The sequence below is a fragment of the Galeopterus variegatus genome, unplaced genomic scaffold (assembly GCF_000696425.1).
Source record: "Galeopterus variegatus unplaced genomic scaffold, G_variegatus-3.0.2 Scaffold3825, whole genome shotgun sequence".
Lineage (NCBI taxonomy): Eukaryota > Metazoa > Chordata > Mammalia > Dermoptera > Cynocephalidae > Galeopterus > Galeopterus variegatus.
The window spans coordinates 126,690-151,298 of NW_007729936.1; the positions used below are offsets into that span (position 1 = coordinate 126,690).

Sequence of the window (24,609 nt, forward strand, 5' to 3'; positions counted from 1 at the left end):
TCCACAGTACCCCCAGGAGGCCATCAGGGGGCCGCTGCTGCTGCTGTGGAGGCTGGCTGGGGGGCTGAGCTCATGTCCGAATAAAGCATGTCAACCTTGCCAGTGGCTCCCAGGACCATTCCAATTACCTAGTTCGTGACCTGCATATGAGGGATCTGTGACCCAACCTGCATCTGAGGGGTTTGTGACTCAGTCTGCACAGAATGGGTCTGAAGCGTCTGTGACCCAGCGTGACACTGGGCATCGCCTGGTCTCCTGCTTGGAGCAGGGTTCCTGTCCCAGCAAGATCCCCACACCAGGAAGCCGAAAGCTCTGAGAGGAAAACACAGGCCAGAGAATCTCCTGAATCTGTACCACCTGCCAAAACTCCCAGGGAGCCTGCCTGATCTTCTCAAGATGCAGAAGAGCTTAATAAAAAAGAAAAAAGGAACATCTGTGTTTCCACAGCCACCCAGCAGCCACTGGGCATGGAACAACCCTGTTCTCTCAATGTACCCCACATGCATCCCATTTCTACATGGACTAAAAAAACCAATCCCAGACATGGAAGAAAAAAAGCAAAACAAGCAAAAAGGCTTGTTGTTATATTAAAGGAGGAGTTAAAACATAAGATTTCACTTTGGAGGTTTTTTTTAGAAAGCAGTGGTTTGTAAATTTCGCCTGCTTTTAAAACACAGAATATTTAAAAAATTAATGGGCATCAATGCTTGGTCTTTTTAGGCGGGGGGTAAAAGACTGGGCCATCCTTGCAGACCGACAGACCCCTGTCTGCTGCAGCCACATCCACTGGCCAGACTTCCTGCAGGGAGGACGGTGGCTCCCCGAGTGTGGTGCAGTTCCGCAGCTGCTGGTCCTCCTTGGTGATGCACAGCTCTATCTGACCAATCGTCTGCACTTCCTCACCCTAAAGATAAAAAAAGGAGAGATATTTTAGAATTCAAATCCTAGACTATCATCGAGGTTTTATGATCATGAAATTTTAGAACTAATTTGATAACAAAAGCAGGGGTTCCAGATCTAAGATTCCAAACTCTTGGAACAAATTCCCTTTGTTTACAGAAGGCTGGCATGCACTGAATCGGAACAGGTGGCCTGGCTGTGGGCGGTGGAGCTCGGCCTCAGGCTCGGCCTCTGGAGACCACTGGATGCCTACAGCCCTGTGTGAAGGGCCACTGCTTTTATCTTAGAAAAAATTAACAAGCAATACACACACCACAGAGGTACATGCAGACAAAACTGCATACACAGCATACACACCAAGATGCTGGGAGAAGAAATGGCTTTATAGGTAAAGAGTAGCGTGTTGCTTTAAGAATGTTGTCTTTTTATCAGGTGACGAAAGAAACTACAATTTTGTGTATAAATTGGACAAATAACTACAACTAAAATTATTAGGACTGGCAACATAAAAACTTACAAATGTCCTAAGTCAGATATGTTTAACTATAGTAACATACCTACTCCCTACTCCACCTTCCTCTCCAGAACAGGTAGATTCTTGTTAGGGATAAGTGGGAAGAAAATGAATCTTATCCTAGCATGGTATCAAAGAATCATTGGTTACTTCAAAACACACGGCTGTGCACATGCAAAGCACATACCTGCATACATACACACACATCCATGCACATAGCACATACTCACATGTACATGTGTACGTTTGTGCACATGCCCATACACATATAGCACATGCCCTTCCACACATACGCATGCATATGTACCCCCACATACATATGCACATGCCTATGCACACACAGCATATGTCTGTACATACATACACTCAAGTGTGCACACATGCACACACACATGCTCATGAACACGCACAGCAATGCTTGAATGCCCTCACACCCATAGACACACATGTGCACATGTGGCACATATTGCACACACACAGATATGTACATACACTCATGCACACCGCACATACCTGCATGTATGCACACACGTGTACACGCACAAACATGCACATGCACACAGTACATGCCTGCCTGCCTGCACACACAGAGGCACAGACACACATGGACACATGCCCATGCACACACAGCACATGCGTGAACACACACACACACACACATGCACATACACATGCTTGTAATCACACAGCAATGCTTGAATGCACTCACATGCAGACACACATGCATGCACATACACAGACACGCACATACCAGTGCACACACACAGCTCATACCCACATGCATGTATATGCACACAGACACACACAATGCCTGTGCATGCACAAATGCAGTTCTGGCCCTGAGAACTCCAGGTGAAGACAAAGCTGTCAGGAAAGTGGAAATTGTCCTCTTAATAAAGACAGAAAGGATGACAAAACACAGCATGTCTGACCTGTTCCGGTGGAAGACACTGGATTTTAGGTATCACTCCATACACATTGGCAAGGGCATCTTTAATATCTTCAATCTGACGTTAAATAAAATTGTATTAGAAAAGAAACATCAACAGAAAAAGCCTGACAGTTCTGCTCTGTCCAGAGCGCAGCTCTCTGACACTCACAAACTCACGCAGCAGTCAGTTCCACGCCCTGGCCTCCGGGGTGCTCCCTGGCTCGTGGAGACAGGACTGAGGTTGAGCCCCCAAGGAGAGGCTCATTTGCCAGGCCACAACGTACTCCAGGTACTCCTGACGGATACTTTCCTCTCAACTCCGGCCCAGAGCAACCTGACTCTCCTCCTCTCACTGTCCCTTTCCGGTCAACCCACTCCCCCCTGGGGCCTTGCCTGAGACGCCACACACCACAGCCACCCTTGTCTGCTAACTGCTGTTTCTTAGCCCTGCCCACCCTTCAAACCTCTGCCTTTCCCCACCCCAGCAGTGAACACTTCCTGCTGCACAGAAGGCCCTCGACCACCCTCCCCCATGTCTCTAAACTGCAAACTTGGACTGCCATGGGCTCTGGCCTCCCCAGCCCACCTCTGCTTCTCCCATGCTCTCTTAGAGGCAAACCTCTAGGACATCAGCACCCCTCAGCCTCTGTGCTCTGGCTGCAGCAGCACACGTCCCTACAGGCGCCTCAGCAGGATCACCGGCTCCCTTGTTCTGCCTGCACCGCCCCCCATACCACCCGCACCCCTGCAGCCCTGAGACCATCCACACCCTCACTCAGAGGCTCCTTTACAGCTCCAACAGCCCTGCTCCCCTGACCGCCTCCCTCTCCTCTATCCCTCATAGGCTGAGCTGTCTATGCCATGTGCTGGAAGCCTTCTAGGCTGAATCTGATCATCCTCCCCCCTTGCAGAGCTCCTGATGCCAGGAAATATCACTCCCATGGAGGCTGAGGCAGGGCAGGGCACAGCCTTCCCCCCATCTCCAGCCCCATATGGCACTGTCCCCTTTGCTCCAGCTGCTCGGCTATCAGCCCATGTCCCTCCTCCTCCACGTGGCCCACCCCTTGGCCTCCTTGGAGAGTCCTCATCTCCAGTCTCCCCCCAGTACCAGGCCACCATGGTGACTGTCTAGGACACAGGCCTGCTCAGAATGCTCAGTGCTAGTGCTCACTCTGCTGCTGTAGGAAGCAGTCCTTGCAGCTAAGGCCCTTGACCTCTAGGTGCCTACCTAGCTCCTCCCCCAGTTCCCAGAAGAGGTGCCCGCTCTCTCCTCTTCAGCCCAGCCCACCTCCCCTCTCCTGGAACACTCCTCCCCAGTGTGAGCACAGGCTTTAGGGCTCCCTTTCAATAATGCAGTCCCCAGGAAATGTCTGCAGTGGCAGCTCGCCTGGATGCTCCAGCAGAACCGATTTCCCATAAAACAGATGCATGGACAAGTGCCCGGATGCTGGATGCAAAAGCAGAAAATCTTCTGACAATAAGTCTAACTAACTGTCACAGGACAGGATTTCTGCGTTATCCATCCTGCTACTTCTGACGCCTACCAAGGTACCTTCAGCACGCAGAAGGAGCTTAGCATACACTGGTGGCCCCGTGGCTTTATCATCACAAAAACTGGTTCTCTGAACAACAAGTAGAACATGCCCCCTCATCTATTTGTTTTTTATTTTTCATTTTCAAAAGATGACCAGTAAGGGGATCTTAACCCTTGACTTGGTGTTATCAGCACCACGCTCTCCTAAGTGAGCCACAGGCCAGCCCTCCCTTGTCTATTTGAATGTGCATCCAGATGGGAGAGGGTCCTGCAAACACTCCTCCCAGGGCTTCCTGGAAGAGTCTCTCCAGGGCAGCCCAACTGACACCCTCCTAAAAGTCCCTATTCCCTCCGCCCTCCTTTCCATGGAGGGAGGAAAAGGATTGACTGGGAAATGGCCATGCAGTCGGGCAGACAGTGCAAAGATGAAGATGCCCACTTGTCTCACAAACTGTCAAGAGACCAAAACAGCAGTTCAGTGTCCAGACATGACCCCAGAAACACAGAACTGACAAAAGCAGTGACTTTCAACCTTTTCTCATATCCACATTCTATGATAAATACAAAAAACTATCTCAAAGAATCTGATGTTTTCTGTAGCTAGAGTCTGCAAACTTTTCTGTAAATGTCCAGAACAAACATTCCTGGCTTTGTGGGTGACACGTTTGTCTCCGTGGCAGCTACGCAACCACAACGACCACTCAGCCCCATCATGGAAGCACAGCAACCTTGGGCAGTGCACACAAGAATGCATGTGGCTGCGGCCCAGGAGAACTCTGTTTGCAAAGATTGGCACCTGGAGTTGAAAACGACTACTTTTGTGATCCCTACCAGCCAATAAGATTTGGTCATGCTTAAATTTCTGCAGTTTTATCATGAAAAAAATCATAGTTTTATTACAAAAACAAAAACCAAACCAATGTTGTTTTTTCCTCAAACATAACATTATATTATAAAATGGAATTTACTTTTTCAAACTGTATATTTCACCTGCTCTGTCAGGACCTGGACCACACACTTCTTTCCAAGGAGCTTCAAAATCAGTGGTCTAAGTATCCTTCATTTTATACTCAATATGCACAGGAAAGCAAAATTTAAATAAAATCTATCTAAAGCGTAAAAATTAAGTAGGAGGGGGGCTTATGTTGCATTGCTTTAAAACCCAACTGTGGCTCACAGGGTAAAATGACATTGCTAGGCACACCTTAGATAAAAAGCAAAGCAAGACTTACGTGGTAGTAATTGATAGATGGTCTTATCCCCAGTTTTTGGAGCTTACTAAAATTTAAATTAAAAAAAAATTAGCCGCATTATGAAGGTCCACTTTCCTTTCTGTTTTTTTAAACATCATATTTCATAGTAAAAATTAAGACACTCTTAAAGGAAAGCACTTTTTTTCTATTTCTTTAGACAATAAACCTGTTAACAAGGACCTCAGATCAACAGCTCCCAGGCCCCAACCTCCCCTCGCCCCAGCACACATAGGGCCACTGCTGACTGCAGCTGGCACACCCAGTACCACCGATTGGCCACACCTGTTCTACAAGATAGATAGCAACTGATTTTGTATTCTTTCTGCTCTAATGATGCTACTGGAAAATTTAAAACAACATCTGTTGCTCGTATAATCCAGGTTGAGCTCCAAAAGTCTGAATCTGAAATGCTCCTAAATATGAAACTTTCTGAGTGTCAACATGATGCTCGAAGGTCATGCTCAAGGGAAATGCTCGTTGGATCATTTTGGATTCTGGATTTTAGGATATTCAACTGTTAAGTATAATGCAAACATTCCAAAGTCTGAAGAAATCTGAAATGCTTTTGGTCCGAAGCACTGCGGATAAGGGATGCTCAACATGTATTTCTACTGGGCAACACCCTCCTCACTAAGGTGACTGAGGAAATAAGGTAAAAAGAGAAAGAGTTTGGGAAACTTGGCACCTAGCCCAGAATACAGTATATTGTGCTTTCTTCTGAGTTAGGACAGTTTGCCATTAATCCCATTAATCCCCTGGTTTTTATCCATGGGTACTCTGAGAACTTCACATCAGGATATTTCGTAATTTTTCAGGTATGCTGCTTTCATAATATGGTGAGTAAAAAGTTGTTATAGTTTATGAAAATTTCACAGGCTAACCTATCAAAAAAGATCATCTGTAGCAATGACTTATAAAGAAAAACACGAGTAGTCTAATTTAAATGTTGACCTCTTAATTTTAATTTTTTTTTTTTTTTTGTCTTTTTGTCTTTTTTCCGTGTCCGGCAACGGATCGCAACCCTCAGTGTTGCCCCCGTACCGGACCGGGGACCGGCAACGGGATCGCAAGCCTCGGTGTTGCTCCCGCGCCTCGCTCAGCCAGTGAGCGGCAACCGGTCTGTATGTGGGATCCGAACCCTCGGACGGGAGCGCCGCCGCGCTTCCCAAGCAGCGCACTATCCAGTGCGCCACCGGGCCGGCCCTTAATTTTAATTTTATGAGTGGTAAGAATTTTAGATTTTCCTTGGAGAAACTGGGAAAGAATTTAACTTTTCTGTAATTGTTCTTTATAGTCTTAAGCAAACACTCTACTCCCAGTGGTGCTGTTCATGCAGCAGGCGCTCAGTGAACATTTACTGAGTGAACAAACAGAGGCAGCGCCGTCCCCACCCATGGCAGGGCCAAGGCCGGGTGGCCTGGCTGACACCCCACGGTGACTCCAGGGCTGTGTGTGTGCATATATGCAAAGCTGCTGAGTTTCAGAAAGTATCAACAGGAGCTACTTAAATATTTGTTGGATAAAAGGATGAATTATTTCTTTTAAAATTTTTAGTAGTATCTACTTATTTTTATTTTCCTGTGTGATTAAATAAAACCCACATTGCAGTTAGTCTGAACTCAAACTACTCGTAGGCTGCAGCAGAAGCAGGCCATGAGATCCGTATCTGGAAATAAAGGGCATCGTTCTTGACTTCTGAAGGCTCCAAGGCAGGTCTTATTCTGTAGTCTTTCATTAATGACAGTGTCTTTTTTAACTGAACCTCTTCTGTGCTCCAGGAGTGCACTACAGACATCCTCTGTTAAATCTCATGACTTTTGAAGTGCTTACTATCTACACTTTTTGGGTGAAGAAATGTTTCCAAAAGTCTTGCTTAGTGCAAGAAAACACTGCTTCCTCTACAAAAAACCCTACAGATTAACTTATGTAAATCAAGTTATATATATACAATATACAGACTGTACGCTAATCAAAATATATAGAATCTGTAACACGTTTCTGTTTAAGTAACTTCCCTAGTGTATGTACTGAGTATTGAAGACTTTAAGATCTAGAAGAGATTACAGAATTTAAGGGTGACCCATCATTCACTTCACAGCATGGAAATAAGAACTAATGAAGTCAGATAATCAAATTGTGCAGCTCGTTAGTGACAGAACCAGGATCAAAGGCACACTTAAAATGACCTCTGGGAGCTGGTGATTTTAAAATCTTATTCAGGGGGTATTCTTTGATGTACTTATTCGGCCCCTCCTATTCCGGTGCCGGTGCCATCTGATCCAAATCCCAGCTGTTAGACCTTTTGATCAAAACAGCACCATTCCCATTAGATGGTGACATGTCCCTTGCAGATGCTTTTGTGTGCCGAGGAGGTGGAGCACATGTGTACAGAACCAATGGAAGACTATTCATCTTTTAAGCAGATTTGATCATGTACTTAAATAGTGCTGGGATTCGGACTAATGTCAGAATCCTGCCGATGTCGCCAATTGTTGGGCTCTTTTACTTACCTGTAATCCTGCACCGACTGGGCCAAGTGTCGAGCTAAGGCTGGGTCTGAAGCTCACAGACCCCTCAAGCCCATTCACAGACTGGGTCACAGACCCCTCACATGCCAGGCTGGGTCACCAGACTCCTCACAATCAGGTCTGTGAGGTAGGTAACTGGCAAACAGGACCTTGGAAGCCTTGGGTTGGAAAACACGGCCACAGGCGTGGCATCCGCCTGAGGCAGTAAACTCCAGCCAAGGTGGCGACACTGTGCAGGTGCAATAACTCCACCCACACATAACCTGCCCAAAAAAATGCTGCACCACCCCTAACCTGCCCCAAGGCGAGGGGGGCCCTGATTAAATTATTCTACTTTCCCAACACCAATTCACTGGTTTATGTTTATGACCACTTGCAAGGAAGGTCAATAAGAACACCTAACACTGGCATGACACAGACGTCCACACAGGCAAGGCAAGAGCTCGCCCAGGTCTGTCGGTGCTGCTGCAGCTTGAACTATGTCCCCAAAGTCCAAGTATTAGAAACTTAACCCCAGTGTCAAGAGGGTGGGAAATACTGTTAGGGTAACTGAAAGGTGGAGCCTTGAAGAGGTGACCAGATTGTGAGGACCATGTCTAGTGAATGGATTCATAAGTTGATGTTTTAATGGTGGTCAGGGTGTGGTTCTGGTGGCTTTCAAAGGAGAGCCAGTGAGGAGTTACTCTCTCTGCGCTCTTGCCATACTCACCATGTGACACCCTGCGTCACGGTACAGCCCACCAACAAGGCCCTCACCAGAGGTGTTCCCTGGACTTGGGAATCCCAGCCTCCGAAACCATAAGTAATACATTCTATTTCTTTATAAATTACTCAGTTTCAGGCATTTCTGTTATAAGCAACAGAAACGGCCTAATACAGGAGCCACATTCTGATAATCAGGGGGCCGGGATGTGGCCCTCACAGGCACTTTGTTTTTACAAGGTCTTGCTTCCTGAGTGGGGACAACATAGTCACTTCTCTAGAACTGAGGCAAGGGCAGGCATGGCGAGTGTCCACGGGTTTGGGTGATTTCCTGGGCTTAAAGATCCTCGCCCATCACCTTTCCTCCTTGTTCCAGGAGCTCTACAGCAAAGATGCAAAGACCGATTGTGTTCAGTCTTTCTAGGGAAACCATCCTGCCGATGCAACATGCTTTGTCAGAAATTAGGGCTGAAAAGGGCATGCCCTTGCCAGTCTTCACTTTCCTCAGGGCCGACTCACTGACTGATGGTAAGGTAATACCCAGAGAGACAGCCTATGTCTTTGTGTCCCCTCTGTGATCACAGTCTGGAATGACCCAGAAAGGCTTGGTAGGGGCCTCGAGTATTTCTCAGGAACGATCCCACTGGCTGCCCTTCAAGGCGCCAGAGCCCATGAGTTGGGGCTGCTGGAGCGGGCGGTGTGGTCTGAACCATCCCCCGTGACCCTGGCTGTCAGGCTCTGCAGAGCAGAGTTGTGCAGCCACAACCCACAGGGCCTGCAGAGGGGCAGCCGGGAGGAGATGCACCCACCTGTTGAGGTCAAGCTGCTTGTACAGGGCCAGACCTTTACCAAAGTACTTCTTCTGGGAACTGAGGGCGGCCACCTGTGCGGCACAGGTCCCGTGTTTCTCCCACTCGTGCCTCCTGTGAGAGTGGAGAACTAGCAGTTAGAAAGCGATGAAACCCACTCGTGATAGAAAACATTCCAATGGGTTTCTTCCAGCACAGAAGAATCACATGTAATAGGCATGTGATTTCTTCTACAAAGTAGGAACGATAAAACTTGCCACGTAGGCAATCATTTAAATCCCCTACACTTAAGAAACATGGCTCCAGGAAACACAGCACAATGTCCAAAGAGCACGCTCATCTTCTCTTCACATTTTTCATGACAAATCAGTTCAAATCCACCTCTACCACTGCAGCTGGCTCAATTAACAAATCAAAGCTGAGAGAAAAGAAAATGCCACTGTTCAAACACCCACCAACTGACGCAGCAATGTGCAGTCTCCTGCAGTGAGCGGGTGCTGCATAGCCAGGGAATTTGAGAGACTGGAACAAATCATCATTTCTAAGCAGCTAGCCAGGAAAAGGCAGAATGACTAATTACTAAGAAACATGTCGGCCCATTCCCCATTTTGGCTTCTACTAAATTGCTGTAGATTGTATGTCCTTTCTACGTTAAGGATAGAATTGTTGTAATAAAACGACAAACTAGCCTAACCAAATATCTACAAAAAAACAGCAACCTGTATTCCAGAAAAATATGGTTATTGATGATAATTCTTTACATTTTATTGCAGATTAAAGTTTTATAAAACGTTTCACATTCTTCATTTGGTTTACACAACTCAGCAAGGTGAAAATATTATTGCTAGTTTAGAAATGGGAAGACTAAAGTGCAGAGAGGTCCAGAACTTGCTGAAGGTCACACAGCCAGCAAGTCCCCAAGCTGGCACTTGAATGCACTCTTGATTCCAAGGCTAGAGCCCTTCCCACCACACCACACTGCCATCCAATGAGCTGCTGAGCAGAATTCACACCACTCCAGAGTGACTCGCACCTTGTTGATTCAGATGTTAACCACCATTGGCGTGCAAACATGAAATGGGCATCAGGTTTCCTCAGCTTTACTAGTGATAAATCCGTGAAGTCTTAATTAATAACATTCACACAACTATTTATAAAGCACTCGCATGAAGTCTCAAAAATACAATCTAAATGTGCATCAATTCATTATTAAAATTCATCCATAGTACCAGTTTTAAATACATGCAATGGATGTAAGGCTCTCAGACTAAGAAAACTTGGAAAAGCTGAACATGGGAGGGTTAAGAACGCATCAGTAACTAAGTTTCTCCATCTGCAGCAGTTTCGAGAGTGAACCGTTTGATAACTATCTATATCGTGTGTAGTAGAAAAGGGAGATTCTTTCAAACTAATTGAAGTATAGCTTCAATTACAGTTGACCTAGTTTCTATAAAACAGGAATAATTTTGGAACCTATTCCATAGGCATACTGGCAGGAATGGTGAGTCGAAGTATGCAAAGCACTTTTATACAAGCAAAAATAGTTCCTCGCTCACAATAAACGTTCAGTAAATGTCAACTATTAGGATTTCTGAAGCAAGCTTAATTCAACAGACGATGGACATAAGAATACATTAAAATATTGATCTTAATGTCGTTCAAAACATTTAATCACACATCATTTGGAATTTTTTTTGTTTACCATCAAAAGTGCCAGTTACCAACCAGAAGTGACTTGGTGTGTTGCCCTCTATATTCAGAGATGCCCTGATGCATCCACCCAGCACAGGGTAAGGCACGTGAATAGACTTCCCAGGGACCATCCTCCCACTGTTGCCTGGCCCGCCTCAGCGATGACAAGAAATGACACCTCGGGGCCACAGAGGCCCAAAGACACATCCCACAGCAAGGCTGCATCACCAAACTGGGCATGACCCAACTCTAGTTATTTATTTTACAAAATCCTACTTTGCAGAGGGCTGTGTACATATTTTCAAAATGGTTAATCTTAGGGAATTATCTTAAGCACCAAGTAATACCAAGACACCCGGTTATTTATTTTACAAAATCCTACTTTGCAGAGGGCTGTGTACATAATATTTTCAAAATGGTTAATCTTAGGGAATTATCTTAAGCACCAAGTAATACCAAGACACCCTACTTTGCACGTTTGATTCCATTTGCGACTGAAAAGCTGAGGTGGAAAAGGACCCGAGGTCACCACTCTGTGGAGTGCTTCAGATGACATGGATGATGAAGACAACCTGGTGACAGGGAGGCCCTGCGGTACAAGGGGACAGTCCAGACAGGAGCACTGCGTGAACAGTCTGCAGCTGCCGTTTGCCCTTATGAGTACTTGAAAGCACAAATACTAGTGTGTGATATTCACCTTTTTTGTTTAAAAAGTTTTTTAAGTATGTAATTTAACTATCCAACCTGAAAAATTAAGATTTTCAGGCTATGTGCCATTATTGCAGCACAAAAATAAATGCTTTGCCTACACTGTTTTGATTTACATGTTCAAGGATCCAGCTCACAGAATGCCTCTTTACATATGTTGCTGACTTATTTTAAGCAACCTGGCTAAAATCTGATCGACTCCGTCATGTGACAACTAGAAAAATTATATTTCGCATACTTAATTACCATAGATTGATCATTTGAAGTACAGTGTGAAATGATACATGTTTTTTCCTATTTTCCTCCACTTCAACTAATTACGGCCATTATCTATTTTGAAACCATTTTCTAGAACACAGGCTGTGCAGAACAAGTGCTTGAGACCTGAACTGTCCACATTTTCATTAAGAGTGGTTCTCTTACTGAAAGGTGATTTCAATCTATAGATCTAAAACCACTAAATATAAAGCCACTTCCCTGCCACACACCCTCAAGTGAAATGTCAGACTGAACACGGACGGATCGGGACAAGGGACGCCACTTTCACTCCATTTTGTTTTAAAAAGCTCTTCTTTGAACTTAACTTTTAATGTTCCTGAAATTTTACACAAAATTATTTCTAGGTTAAATTAATCTTTCTGGTCAAAATCTGATTAGCTGTGATCTAAATTATAAATTGCCATATTGGAGGAAGATGGAGAAAAAAAGAGAATTACCTTCAGTTAATATAATGTGAATAAAAGGAATGACAACTTTCTCTTCTTAAAAAGCAGTGATTTTGGAAGCTATCTTGAACTAAACACGGCGTTTTTGTCCTAGGTCAGCTCCTGCTAAACTTAAAGGTGTTTCACTGTGACAGACTAAGGATTCAGCCTCAAATGAAAATCTCTCTTTCTCTCCTCCCTAAGTCACACGAATGAGATCACCTCCCGGTAAGTCTTCTTTTTTAAAAATATATTTTAAGACAGCCGCACGATCTCCTTAAGAAATATTCTCTCCTGTCTCATTTGGAGTAATTCTTAGATATACAAGTATTTTTCAGTTAAACCTCAGCAGAGAAAATTTTTAAACCAAAGTCATGAATGAAATAGTACATAGATTAGGAAACAAGTGTATAAATTCCACTTGCCCTCCTTTTTTATCCACTGGAGAAAGGCACCAAAATTGGCATAACTGAATCATCTCTAGATAAAAGGCTGTTCAAACTTCTCAGCCTCTGAAGGTGGATTCTGTTGTCTGTTTTCCATGCATCCCACACAGTTTCCAGTTAGAACGCGTTTATGAAGCTCCCCACTTGTGTTTCCAGACTCACGATGGCTGGCAGAAACTTAGACTTACCAGAATTGGGTGCGATTAGGAGATGAATGGATTACGTCAGGCCAGTACTGCTTCATTTCCCCCAAAAGGTCCTATTTGTAATAAAAAAATAAAATAAGGAAGAGTCTATGCAGGACCTAAGAAACTTAAATCCTAGGAGGCAAATTTGATAAACATTCATTTGAAGAATTGAGCTCTGCTAATGAGTAACACTTAAGTGAGGAAAATGTGTTTATTGTGCATGAAAGGTTTCTTAAGATCCATCTAAAAGTGAAATTTGAGTAATCATACAAGCTCTCACAGGTGAATGATAAACAAAACATGGTACATCCACACAATGGGATATTACTCAGCACTTAAAACAAATGAGCTAATACATAAGCCATGAAAAGACACGGAGGAACCTTAAATGCATATTACTAAGTGAAAGACGCCAGTGTGAAAAGGCTGCGTACTGTATTAATTCCAGCTCTATGACATTCTAGAAAAGGCAAAATCATAAGAGTCAGCAACAAGATCAGTGGTTGCCTGAGAAAAGCAGGAGAGAGAGGAACACATGGGGTGCAGGGGCCTTTTGGGGCAGTGAAACTACCCTGTATGCCCGTGATGGGAGGTACTGTCCTCATGCATTCGTCAAAACCCACAAAACTGCACAATACAAAGAGTGAAACTGATGTAAACTAAAAACTTTGGTTTATAATAAAGTACCAATATTCGTTCATCAATTGTAACAAATGTAGCACCCAAATGGACGTTAATAACAGAGGAAACGAGGGAGAAGGCAACTGTCTGGACTTTCTGTCCAATTTCCTCCCTGCTCAGAAACTGCCCCCGACACCCCCCCCCATAGCAAGAAAGGACGGCCCTAGGTACCACGTGCCTACTCTCTAAGCCACAGCTGGGTAGAGCTGGTGAACAGATGCCCGCCTGCAGTCCTTTGACCCAGGAGTCCTGGGGACTAGTCAGGGCTGGCGGGCGAGTCTGGGGTCTGGGCAGCAGGGTACAGGGCGTGGGAGGGGTGCAGCTCTGCTCGCGTCACCTGCTTCACCCAGCTCTCTCGGCCAGTGGATTGGGCCCAGGGCAAAGGAGAAGAGAGGCCAGTTCTTATTTAATTGGTGGGGTTGTCTTAGGTGTCAGTAATTACTAAAACAGTACCAGGGGCTCAATTCATGACCCCGCAATTTTAAACATGACTTTGAAGATACACTTCTAAAGAAGACAGTTAATCTAGTTCAACACTCTGTAGTAGAAATATAATTAAAAGTTAATACCTTAATCTCTTCTAAATTAAAGTGCCATGATCGATTACATTCTTCGCTTTTATCAGGCCTTGAAATTCAAATAAAAAAATAAAATAAAGTAAGAAATATTAGTCTTGGTTGGGATGGCTTCTACATGACATTAGAAAACACTTTCATTGAAGTCTGCGGAGAACCAAACGAGAAATTTTACTTGGGAATTCCCATGCAAGCCATTTAATAGGTACAAGAATTAGTCACGGTTTGAGTAGCTTTTGGAGAGGGAAGAAATTGTGTTAAAAATGCCCGGGAATGATGCAAACAGGCTGGCTTTTCAGGAGAGGAAGCATGACAAACAGCCCAGCAGGAGGAGCTTTGGAGTCAGCACCGTTGGGGCTGGAACCAACCTCAGCTGTTTCCTGGCACAGTGATCCTAAATTATGTGACCTCAGCCAATGTGACAGACGCAGCATGAGAATGGCGAGGGTTTGTATCTCCTTAACTGGTGACAAGGATTCAACGAGACAATGCAGATAACTAGCACGCTCAGAAAGTGCCTGGTATATGTCACATGAGCTAGTATGATTTCTTCTTTTTTTTTAAGTACCAAACACACACACCCTGCTTTTGGACTTTAATTCTATTCTCACATGCCTAATTCCGGACATAGCAACTCTCACTCATTAGACGCTGCTTAGTTCATGAGGTCACCAAGTCTACCTTCTACGAGCCCTCCCCTTCCAGAGATCCCCCAGGCCAGGGAAGAGAGCACGTCTTCAGTGCCAAGGGGCTGGCCCAGCGATCTGGAACCCGCACACATTCGCCCACTGGGGACAAGAGAGAGTAGCACTGTACGTTTTCACTACAGGCTCAGCAGTGACACAGCCGTTATGAGCAGAGATACATCACGGCATTTGAGGACGGCAAGGGCACCAAGAGAAATCCCAGAAAGCCAAAGTCCCAGAGATGGAAGGCCCAAAGTTGCAAGGTCACCCAGCGAGCCTGGGCCAGGTACCCAGGTCCCAGTTTAATTTGTTTTCTACCAATCCCTGTTTAAGTTCCTAAGGAATAAGTGTGTACCAGTAAAAGCCAAAATGACCCCTACAGGACTAACTCTGATGGGGCAAATTAACTTGCACAGATTAACATCACAAGTATATGCACAAATCAAAAAGAATCAACTACACAAAATACAGACAAAACCAGAAAAGTAAATTTGATTATCTGTGACATATGTACAATACAGATACGCATGTAGATATATATGGTACACGTTTATCTATTTATTTTTATGTGTTTATTTGTAACAGGCCCCAAAAGGAAAAAATAGGAAAATTAAAATTTAGTGATCCTAAAATGTACCCAGAATCCCTAAACACATATTTAAACTATATACTATCAAAATAGAACTAATCAACAAAATTATAGTAATGTTAGAAAGACTAAAGATATTTTTAAATAAGGATCTGGTCTACTGAAGAAACTCCTAACAAAAACAACGAACGTAATATTAAGACAGACTCAAGCTAGAATTTCAATTTAGCTAGCTTCTTTTGACTGTTTAATTAAGTTTTAATTGCATGAGGTGCTTGCCATAATCCATGTATTGTCCAGTAATCCGGAGGGTCTCTACAGTCGTTTTTAACTTCCTAGGGAGAAAAGACAGAGAGAAAATAATTGGCGCGTTGTTTATTGAAATACATTTAGTAACCCTTCTTCCTTTCAACAAGGTACAGGTTCAGTACCAACTCGAGATAAACACAATGTTAATTTACAATAAATTCATTCCAGCAACACATTCATGAGGAAACTACACTGGGTGCGCAAGGCTAATCCTTAAACAATTTAGTTAACAGAATTAAACAGCTATTTTTTACTTTTTTATGTGCTCACAAAGTCAATCTGATGGAAACACTCCTATTTAACCACAAAAAATTTGCTTACCATATAATCAAAAATAAATGTGTGAGAACAAAGGCTGATAATAGCCTGCTAAACTCAAGCTTGTTCAGGTACCAGGTCTAAATACATTAGTGAAATAATATGTATTGAAAATTTGGAGCCAACAAAGATGAAGTGAGAATAGGAGTGTATCTGTAATCTTAATAATAAAGTTAAAGTCATGCAGATAAAACCTCAGTACAACACTATTTAGGGACCTCCTAATTATTTAGCTAAAACTGAGTTTTTTCAGGCTGGCCAGTTAGCTCGGTTGGTTAGAGTGTGGTGCTGCTAACACTAAGGTCAAGGGTTCGGATCCCCTTAACGTCCAGCCACCAAAAAAACCCCAAATAAATAAATAAAAATAAAATAGAGTTTTTTCTCAATAAACAATCATCAAGAAATAGATCAGACCAGATGAAAAGGAACCCATGTCCAGCCCCCACAGTGAATGAGCAAATAAAGAGCAGCAGTGTGAGCCGGGAGGGGCGGCAAGGCCCCACGCCCTGTCCCTTTCCTCTGAGTAGCCTTGTGTGGGGAGGCAGCTTCTTTCTGTGGCTGTGTGGAGAGCGGGCTGGGACTGGTTTAGGTGAGAGGGCCTGCTACAGGACAAATAAGGGTGATGAAGAGGGGGACTGGAGTGACACGTCTTGCACATCACCTCCCCAGACGCCCAGTCCCAGCCGTGAGGAAGCTCAGGCCAAGGTGGAGGCTTCTGCCCATGGATGCAGCTGACCAGGGGCGAGCTGGTGCCCAGCTTGGGCCTGCGGACTGGCTCCCCATCCAGCTACGCCTCGGCGGGGTAGCTCGGGTCGAGGTAGCTCAGGTCGAGGTGTGGCTGTCCCATCCTGCTGGCAAGCCCTCCTCAGCACCGGGTGAGACTCTGAGGGGCTGTGCCAGGCGCTGAGGACATGGTGGCCACAGGACAGTGTGTGTGTCTCCCCAGAGAAGGAGCCCAGGCCCTGCCCTGCTGCCCAGGAGGACGCCTGGACTGGCCCAATGGAACCCCCGACCACGGCCGCCCTCTCCACAGTAATTTACCTACCATGACATTTTGCTAGTCACTGACTTTTTACTTTAAATCTCATTGCTAAGCCTCAAGGTAGGAAGATATTTATGCTCCAAGCACAGGGATGCCCCCACATTTTGCGGGTCTCATGCTCTGAAGGCCAAGCCCCCATTGCTGGCCGAGGACACGCGTGGCTGTGATTCTTCCTCCACACACATCCTGCAGTAGGCAGTGGCCGGCCAGCCGCCCCTCCCCGTCCCAGGAGTGCCCACTACATTCCCAGCAAACTCATGCGACTTCCGCTGCTCCTGCCCACCCCACCCCGACCCCACAGCACAGAACTGCGCCGGAGGGGACAGAGACAAGCCGCTGTGAAGTGTGCAAACTGAAGCTGAGCCGTCCAAGGCGGTGAGAGAGGCACTGCTAGAAATGAGTTTCCAGACCAATAGCACAGTGAGGTGAGGGCAACAAGGGAAATTTCCTTTTCATCTGTGCAGAAAGTAAGTCAGTGAGGAAGTGCAGGAGAATGTCACCACTGCTCAGTGCTGTGCGCTCCAAACAGAACACGGAACGATCAAACCATTCAGCAATTACTGGCTACCTCCATCTCACAGTAATTACAAGGACTCAAAATGTAAAACTTTCAGCCAAAATTCCAGAAACACGTCAATAGAGGTAGGGCTAGTTCAGCAATATGATGACACGCTTCAGAATAAGTGCGCAGTGGGCCGGCCCGTGGCTCACTCGGGAGAGTGCGGTGCTGATAACACCAAGGCCCCGGGTTCGGATCCCACAAAGGGATGGCCGGTTGCTCACTGGGTGAGCGTGGTGCTGACAACAGCAAGGGTTAAGATCCCCTTACCGGTCATCTTTAAAAAAAAAAAAAAAAAAAAAAAAAGAATAAGTGCGCAGTGAATACCAGGATCGGCTTTACACACTACCCACGGGAAGGGTGAGCCGGAGCGGGGCCTGGGGGAGCAGGCTGAGATGGGGACCCCAGCTGCCTGTGCTGTAACGGGTAGAGCTGCAGCACTGACATCCTAAAAGGACCCAGGGCACAGAGCAAGACAGAGCCACAGAAGGAGAGGCCAGCCTGGAGGGCAGGAGGTGTGGGTGCCAACAGAGCAAAGGAGGTAGGAAATGGTGTTCAGCTCCCTTCTGCTCACAGGAGACACTTTAATAACTTCCAATGACATGGAGGAAGGAGACAAGCGGAGGGATGCTGCAGGTTAAATTGTGCCTCCAAAAAGATATACCCACATCCTAACCTCCATACCCATGAACATGATTTTATTTGAAAATAGGGTCTCTGAATGTGTAATCAAAGTAAAATGAGGTCATACCGGATTACGGTGGGCCCTAAATCCAACCACTGGTGTCCTAAGAAGAAGAGAGAGACACAGCATGTAGAACTCCATGCGAGGGAGGAAGCAGAGATGGGGGTAATGTGCCTGTAAGCCTGGGACTGAGATTGGGGTACTGCACCTATAAGCCTAGCAATGCTCAGGAATGAGACTGGGGTGATGTGCCTGTGAGCCTAGGAATACCCAGGACTGAGATTGGGGAGATGCACCTATGAGCCTGTGAACACTCAGGACTGAGATTGGGGCGATGCACCTATGAGCCTGGGAATGCCCAGGACTGCAGGTCTCCACTAGGAGCTAGGACAGAAGCATGCAACAAAGTCCCTCAAGGTCTCCAGAAGGAACCAACCCTGCTGATGTTCTGATTTCAGACTTCCAGACTCTGGAACTGTGAAGGAATGAATTTCAGGTGTTCTAAGCCACACAATTTGTGGCACTTCATTACAGCAGCCCTCGTGGAGCAAGTCTCCTACCTGGAGGCATAGCTTAAAGGGAGCAGCTCTGGCCTCCAACACAGGAAGGACATATATCACCCAAGGCGGGCACGTGTGCATGGATACCAGCTCCTTACAGGTTCACAGGATCAGAGGGGCCAGTCAGGGCAGAAGAACTCACCTCGCACACTGTCACAGGCCAGTGTTGAACCATAATTAGTTTTTTCCACTCATGGTTGCCACTGTTAAAAGACAAGGAACTTATTTTTCAAGAACTTTTTTTAAAGTTACAGAAAAAAATAACTCATCCAACGTCCTCTCTCATTCAATCATTCATTCCACACTGAGCGCCTCTGGCACTAGGATGCTGCTGCGGACAAAGTCCACACCCCCCGGAAGTGCACACTGCAGGAAGAAGGTAACAGACAGGACAGCGTAACTGAAGAGGCATACGTGACATGGCACAGTGCTACGTGGCAAAGACATAAATACAAGAGTAAGAGGAAAGGCAAGTCAGGGGTGAAGAAGGGGTGCAGCCGGAGGGGCCCTGCTGAAGGGAAGTAATTAAGCCATGAAGTGCCTTTCTCCAAAGGATGTTCAAGCAGTTGAGAAATACAGACCGACATTCCCTTAACTGCATTTGTGAAACTCATAAAGCTCTGAAAACTGGAAAGTTTTTTGTAACTGATTTGGCAAAACATGACCTGAACATAAGGCCGTTTACTGTCACACCCTACTCTGTGTTTAGATTCATTGCTTCTCTGTAGAATCAGTGACATCTAATCATAGGGTACTACTTTAGATGCCACTAGGACTGTTACCTAGAACACGGTACATACACGGCACCATAACACACAAAATGTCTAGAACAGTGAGCACCACACTTGCTATGGTTGGAATGTCCCCCCAAAACTTATGTTGAATCTTAATCCCCAATGTGGCAGTACTGAGAGGTGAGGCCTTGAAGAGGCGATTGGGTCATGAGGGCTCTGCCCTCATGAATGAGTTAAGCCATCCATGAATTAATAGATTAATGGGTTAATGGATTATCACGCGCGTGGGATTGGTGGCTTTACAAAAGGAGGAAGAGAGACCTGATCTAGCACACACGAGTCCCTCACCACATGATGCCCTGCACTGCCTCAGGACTCTACAGAGTCCCCACCGGGAAGTAGGCCCTCACCAGATGCTGAGCCAGGCCCTTGGACTTCCCAGCCTCCAGAAATATAAGAAATAAACTTCTTTCCTTTATAAATTACCCAGTTTCAAGTATTCTATTATAAGCAACAGGAAGCAGATTAAAACAAAATTTGTACTGAGAAGTAAGGCTGTTACAAACACCTGAAAATGTGCGAGCAGCTTTGGACTTGGTAATAGGTAGATGTTGGAAGATCTTGGAGCGGCAGGCTAGAAAAAGCCTAGACTCTGGTGAGGGCTTAAAAGACGTATTAGTCCACTTCTGTTGCTTTTAACAAAATACCTGGAACTGGGTAATTTATAAGAAAATGAAATTTATTGCTTATAGTTTCAGAGGCTGGGAAGTCTAAAGGCCAGGGAACACATCTGGTGAGAGTTTTCTTTGGTGGTGGCTTTACAGTAATGCAGGGGTCTCACATGGCAGAAAATGGTGGAGCAGAGAGAGACTCTCACATGCTCTCCTTTTTAAGCCCTCAGAACCACGCCCCTGACCACCATTATTAATCCATTCACTACAGCAGGGTCCTACAATCTAATCACCTTTTAAAGGACCCACCTTTAATTACCACAATAGGATTTCCCACAGTCCCAACAGTCACAGTGGGGGCCAAGTTTCTAATACATAAAGCTTGGGTGACACAAATCAGGCTTTAGTGAGTTTGGGTGGGGGGACATTCAATCCACAGCAGAATACAAGACAACTAGGGAACATTTGGAACTCCTTTGAGATTGGTTAAGTAATCATGACCAAAATACTGAGAGAAATATAGACAGTAAAGGCCATTCCGATGAAATTTTAGATAAAACTGAAGAACAAGATATTGGAAGCTAGAGTTAAGGCCATCCTTGCTTTAAAATGGCAAAGAACGTGGCTGAATTGTGCCCATGCCAGAGGGCTTTATGGAATGCAGAACGTAAGAGCAACGAATTTGAATATCTGGCAGAAGAACTATCTAAGCAGCAAAGCAGTCAGGCTGTTTCATGGCTACTTTTAAATGCCCACATTAACCTGGAAGAGGAAAAAAATGACTTCAAGGTGAAACTTATAATCAAAAGGGAAGCATAGCAGAAAGATTTGGAAAACTCTTAGCCTCGCCATGTGAAAGAGAATGAAAGAACATTTTTAGGAGAGGAAAACAAGTGTGGCTCAGTAACCACTTACTCACTCATTAGAAGAGATTCTGACTACTGACAGAAGGGAGCCAAAAGCTATTCTCATCAGGACAATGGGAGAAAGACACCCTCCCCCCACCCAAAGCATTTCAGAGATCTTTGAGGCTGCCCCTCCCATCACAGGTCCAGAGGTTCAGGAGGGCAGAATGGTTTTCTGGGACAGGAAGCCCTCCATAGGCTTGCTGCCCAGAGCTTCCTCAAGTCTCTGCTCCCCACATTCCAACGCAACGCTCCTCAGCTGCTCTAGATGCAGCTCAAGAGGCCCCAGGTATGGCTCAATCCACCACTTTGGAAGACACCAGCCATAAACCTTGGAGACATCTACGTGATACTAATTCTGCAGGCCCCACAGAATGAAAGAGCTATGGGGGTGGCAGCTTCCACCTACATTTCAAAGGATATATGGAATAGCTTGCAGGCCCCCGCAGATATCTGTCCCAGGGGTGGAGCCACTGCAAAGAATCTCCACTAGAGCAATGCCAAGTTGAAATGTAGGGGAGGAGATGCCAGAGAGCCCCCATCAGAGGAGTCAAGTGGAGCTGTGGGAACAGGACCACCACCAAGACCTTAGCACTGTAGAGATACCAGCATGCAATGCCAACCTGGGAGAGCTAGGTAGACTGAGCCCAGCAAAGCCAGACGGACGCAGGGCTGCCCAAAGCCTCAGGGGCCCAACCCCCACACCAGTAAGCAGATGATGCTGGACACAAAGTCAAAAGAGATTATTCTCTAGCTTTAAGATTCAATGTCTGCCCTGTTGGGTTTTGGGCTTGCCAGAGGCCTGTTATGTCTTTCTTTTGGCCTATTACTCCCTTTTGGAATGGGAACGTATATCCTGTGCCTGTCCCACCACTGTATATTGGAAGTAGATAACTTGTCTTTATTTCACAATTTCAGATAGGACTTCAGACTTCTGAGTTGGTATGGTACAAGTTGAGACTTTAAGGTCTGCTGGGATGGAATGAGTGTATTTTGTATGGGAGAAGGACATGAGTTCTGGGGCCCGGGGAGAGAATGCTTGAATGTTTGTACCCTCCAAAACTCATGTTGAAACTTAATCCCCAGTGTGGCAGTATTGAGAGGTGGGTCCTTTCACAGGTGACTGGATCAGGAGGGCTCTGCCTTCACGAGTGAATTAACCCTTAATGAGTTAAGGTATTAACGAATGGAGAGTGGGACTGGTGGCATTATAAGAAGAAGAGAGGCCTGAGCTAGCACATTCAGCCTCCTCTCCCTGCTTCCCCTCTGGACTCTGCAGAGTTTCCACCAGGAAGAAGGCCCTCACCAAATGCTAAGCCAGGCCCCTGGACTTCCCAGCCTCCAAAACTATAAGAAATAAACCTATTATAAACTACCTAGGTTCAGGTTTTCTGTTGTAAGCAACAGAAAACAAACTAAGACAGCACTGTATCACACGTTAGCCAGAACATGTTATATGTACCACACTATCACATGTGTTATCTAGAACACGGTATGTGCACTGCACCTCCTATATCACAAACACGAAAATTATGAAATTCATCCGACTCTAAGACTTCACAGAGGCACTGTGGAGCTGCAGTTCATTCACACTCAGAGCTCCACAAGGCTTAACATACAAAGAGATTAAAGTAGAAAGTGTAGCTCCAAAAATACTGTATAAATGGAAAAAGTTAGCATTAACATAGGAATATAACTCAAGCTGATACTTAATTCAGGATAAATTAAATTTTGGAAGGGGAGATTCAAAGTAATATAGATCGAGTTGTTACACATGAGCTTTTTTAGATAACTGATATTGTTGAGTATATAATTAACAATTAAGATGCCATGAAAATTTAGCTGAACTAATGATGCAAGCTCTCGGTATAAAAGAAAAAAGACATGAACCACAGCGTGAAAGTTAGAGCAGGGAGCAGAGTTAGAGGCTTTCCTCCGGGTGCAAAAACCTTATTTTACATAGGTAGAAACTGAGGCTGGAAGGTTAAGCAATGTCCAGGAAGACTAGATCATCAGTATGTTTACGATAAAACTATCAAGACTCAGAACATCTGTAACAAAATCCCCATCTACAATCCAGGCAAGAGTGATTGAGTGTAAGAAACTCCCCTCCCCCGACCCTACCCCTGGAGAAACCAATGGGGAAGCTAAAAGAGGAATGCCCAGCTAAGCAGAGAAAGAAAGAAAACTCACCAAGTTCTCAAACCCAGTTAGTACCTGACAAAATGCCCGTGGGTTCTGAGCCAGTTCTGTATTCTCCCAAACCATGCCTTGCTCGCAGTGGTTGGTATACCGGTTGTATGAATCATTTGGGGGTGGGTGCAGAACCACACATTACAGCCTACGGTCTTTAGCTAACATTCACTGCTTACTGTCTGCCAGGCACTGTCCTAAGAACACTCAGCACCTTAACCGACAATTGCAATCCTCTGCAACAATGCCCGTTAACCCCTAACCTACTCGGCCAGGCGGCTGCAACAGAAGGCATGGAAAAGAGGAAGCGAGGGAAGGAGAGACAGCGCGAGCAAGCGTAAGGGCCGCGGAGTAAGAAACCCAAAAGAGGAACAACTGCCACTTCACCAGACGCTGCAGTGCGAACTGAAAGCCACGGTTCCCTCCACGGCCTCCGGAACGACCTCCAGAGCGTGACCCGCCCACGCCCACCCGGCCGGGGCCCCCGCCAACCCGGCCGTACAGCAGGAAAGACCCACCCTCAATATGGGCAGGCACCATCCAATCCACTGGGGGCCCAGAGAGAACAAAAACAGAGGAAAAGGTGAATCTCTCTCTCTCTCTCTGCTGGAACTGGGAAATCACTCTTCTCTCCTGTTTCTGGACATCACTACTCGGGACTCTTCAGCGTTTGGGTTACAGGACTTTCACCAGTGGTATCCTTGGGCTTTCAGATCTTTAGCCTTGGACTGAGAATCACACCATCACTTCCCTGGTTCTGAGGCTCCCGGACTTGGACCGAACCACGCTACTGGCATGCAGTTTGCAGACAGCCTGTCTTGGGACTTAGCCTTCACAATTGCATGACCCAATTCCTGCAGTAAATCCCCTCTCATATATCTATATACATAGCCTATTGGCTCTGCCTTTCTGAGAACTCTAATACACTTGTACACCTATGTTTATAGCAGTATTAGTCACAATAGCCAAAAGGTGGAAACAGTGCAAATGTCCATCAACAGATGAATAGATAAGCAAAATGTAGTATGTACCTCCAATGGAATATTATTCACATTTTAGAAAAAAAGGAAATTTGATACTTGCTGCAACAGGGATGAACCTTGAAAACATTATGCTAAATAAAACAAGCCAGACACAAAAGGACAAATATCGAATGATTCTGCTTATGTGGAATACCTAGAATAGTCAAATTC

The 24,609-nt window shown here is 45.5% G+C and overlaps 1 protein-coding gene across 1 annotated transcript; it reads right to left on the bottom strand.

The window, feature by feature from the left end:
- Nucleotides 1-544: 544 nt before the first annotated feature.
- RNASET2 (ribonuclease T2) lies at nt 545-20,000 on the bottom strand. Its single transcript, XM_008586090.1, has 9 exons — nt 19,996-20,000; nt 19,056-19,116; nt 15,720-15,775; nt 14,160-14,217; nt 12,910-12,980; nt 9,172-9,285; nt 5,112-5,157; nt 2,347-2,421; nt 545-904 (listed from the first exon to the last, which is right to left on the bottom strand). The coding sequence occupies exons 1-9, from the start codon at nt 19,998-20,000 to the stop codon at nt 701-703; spliced, it is 690 nt and encodes a 229-aa protein (XP_008584312.1). The 3' UTR covers nt 545-700.
- Between the last annotated feature and the right edge of the window lie 4,609 nt (nt 20,001-24,609).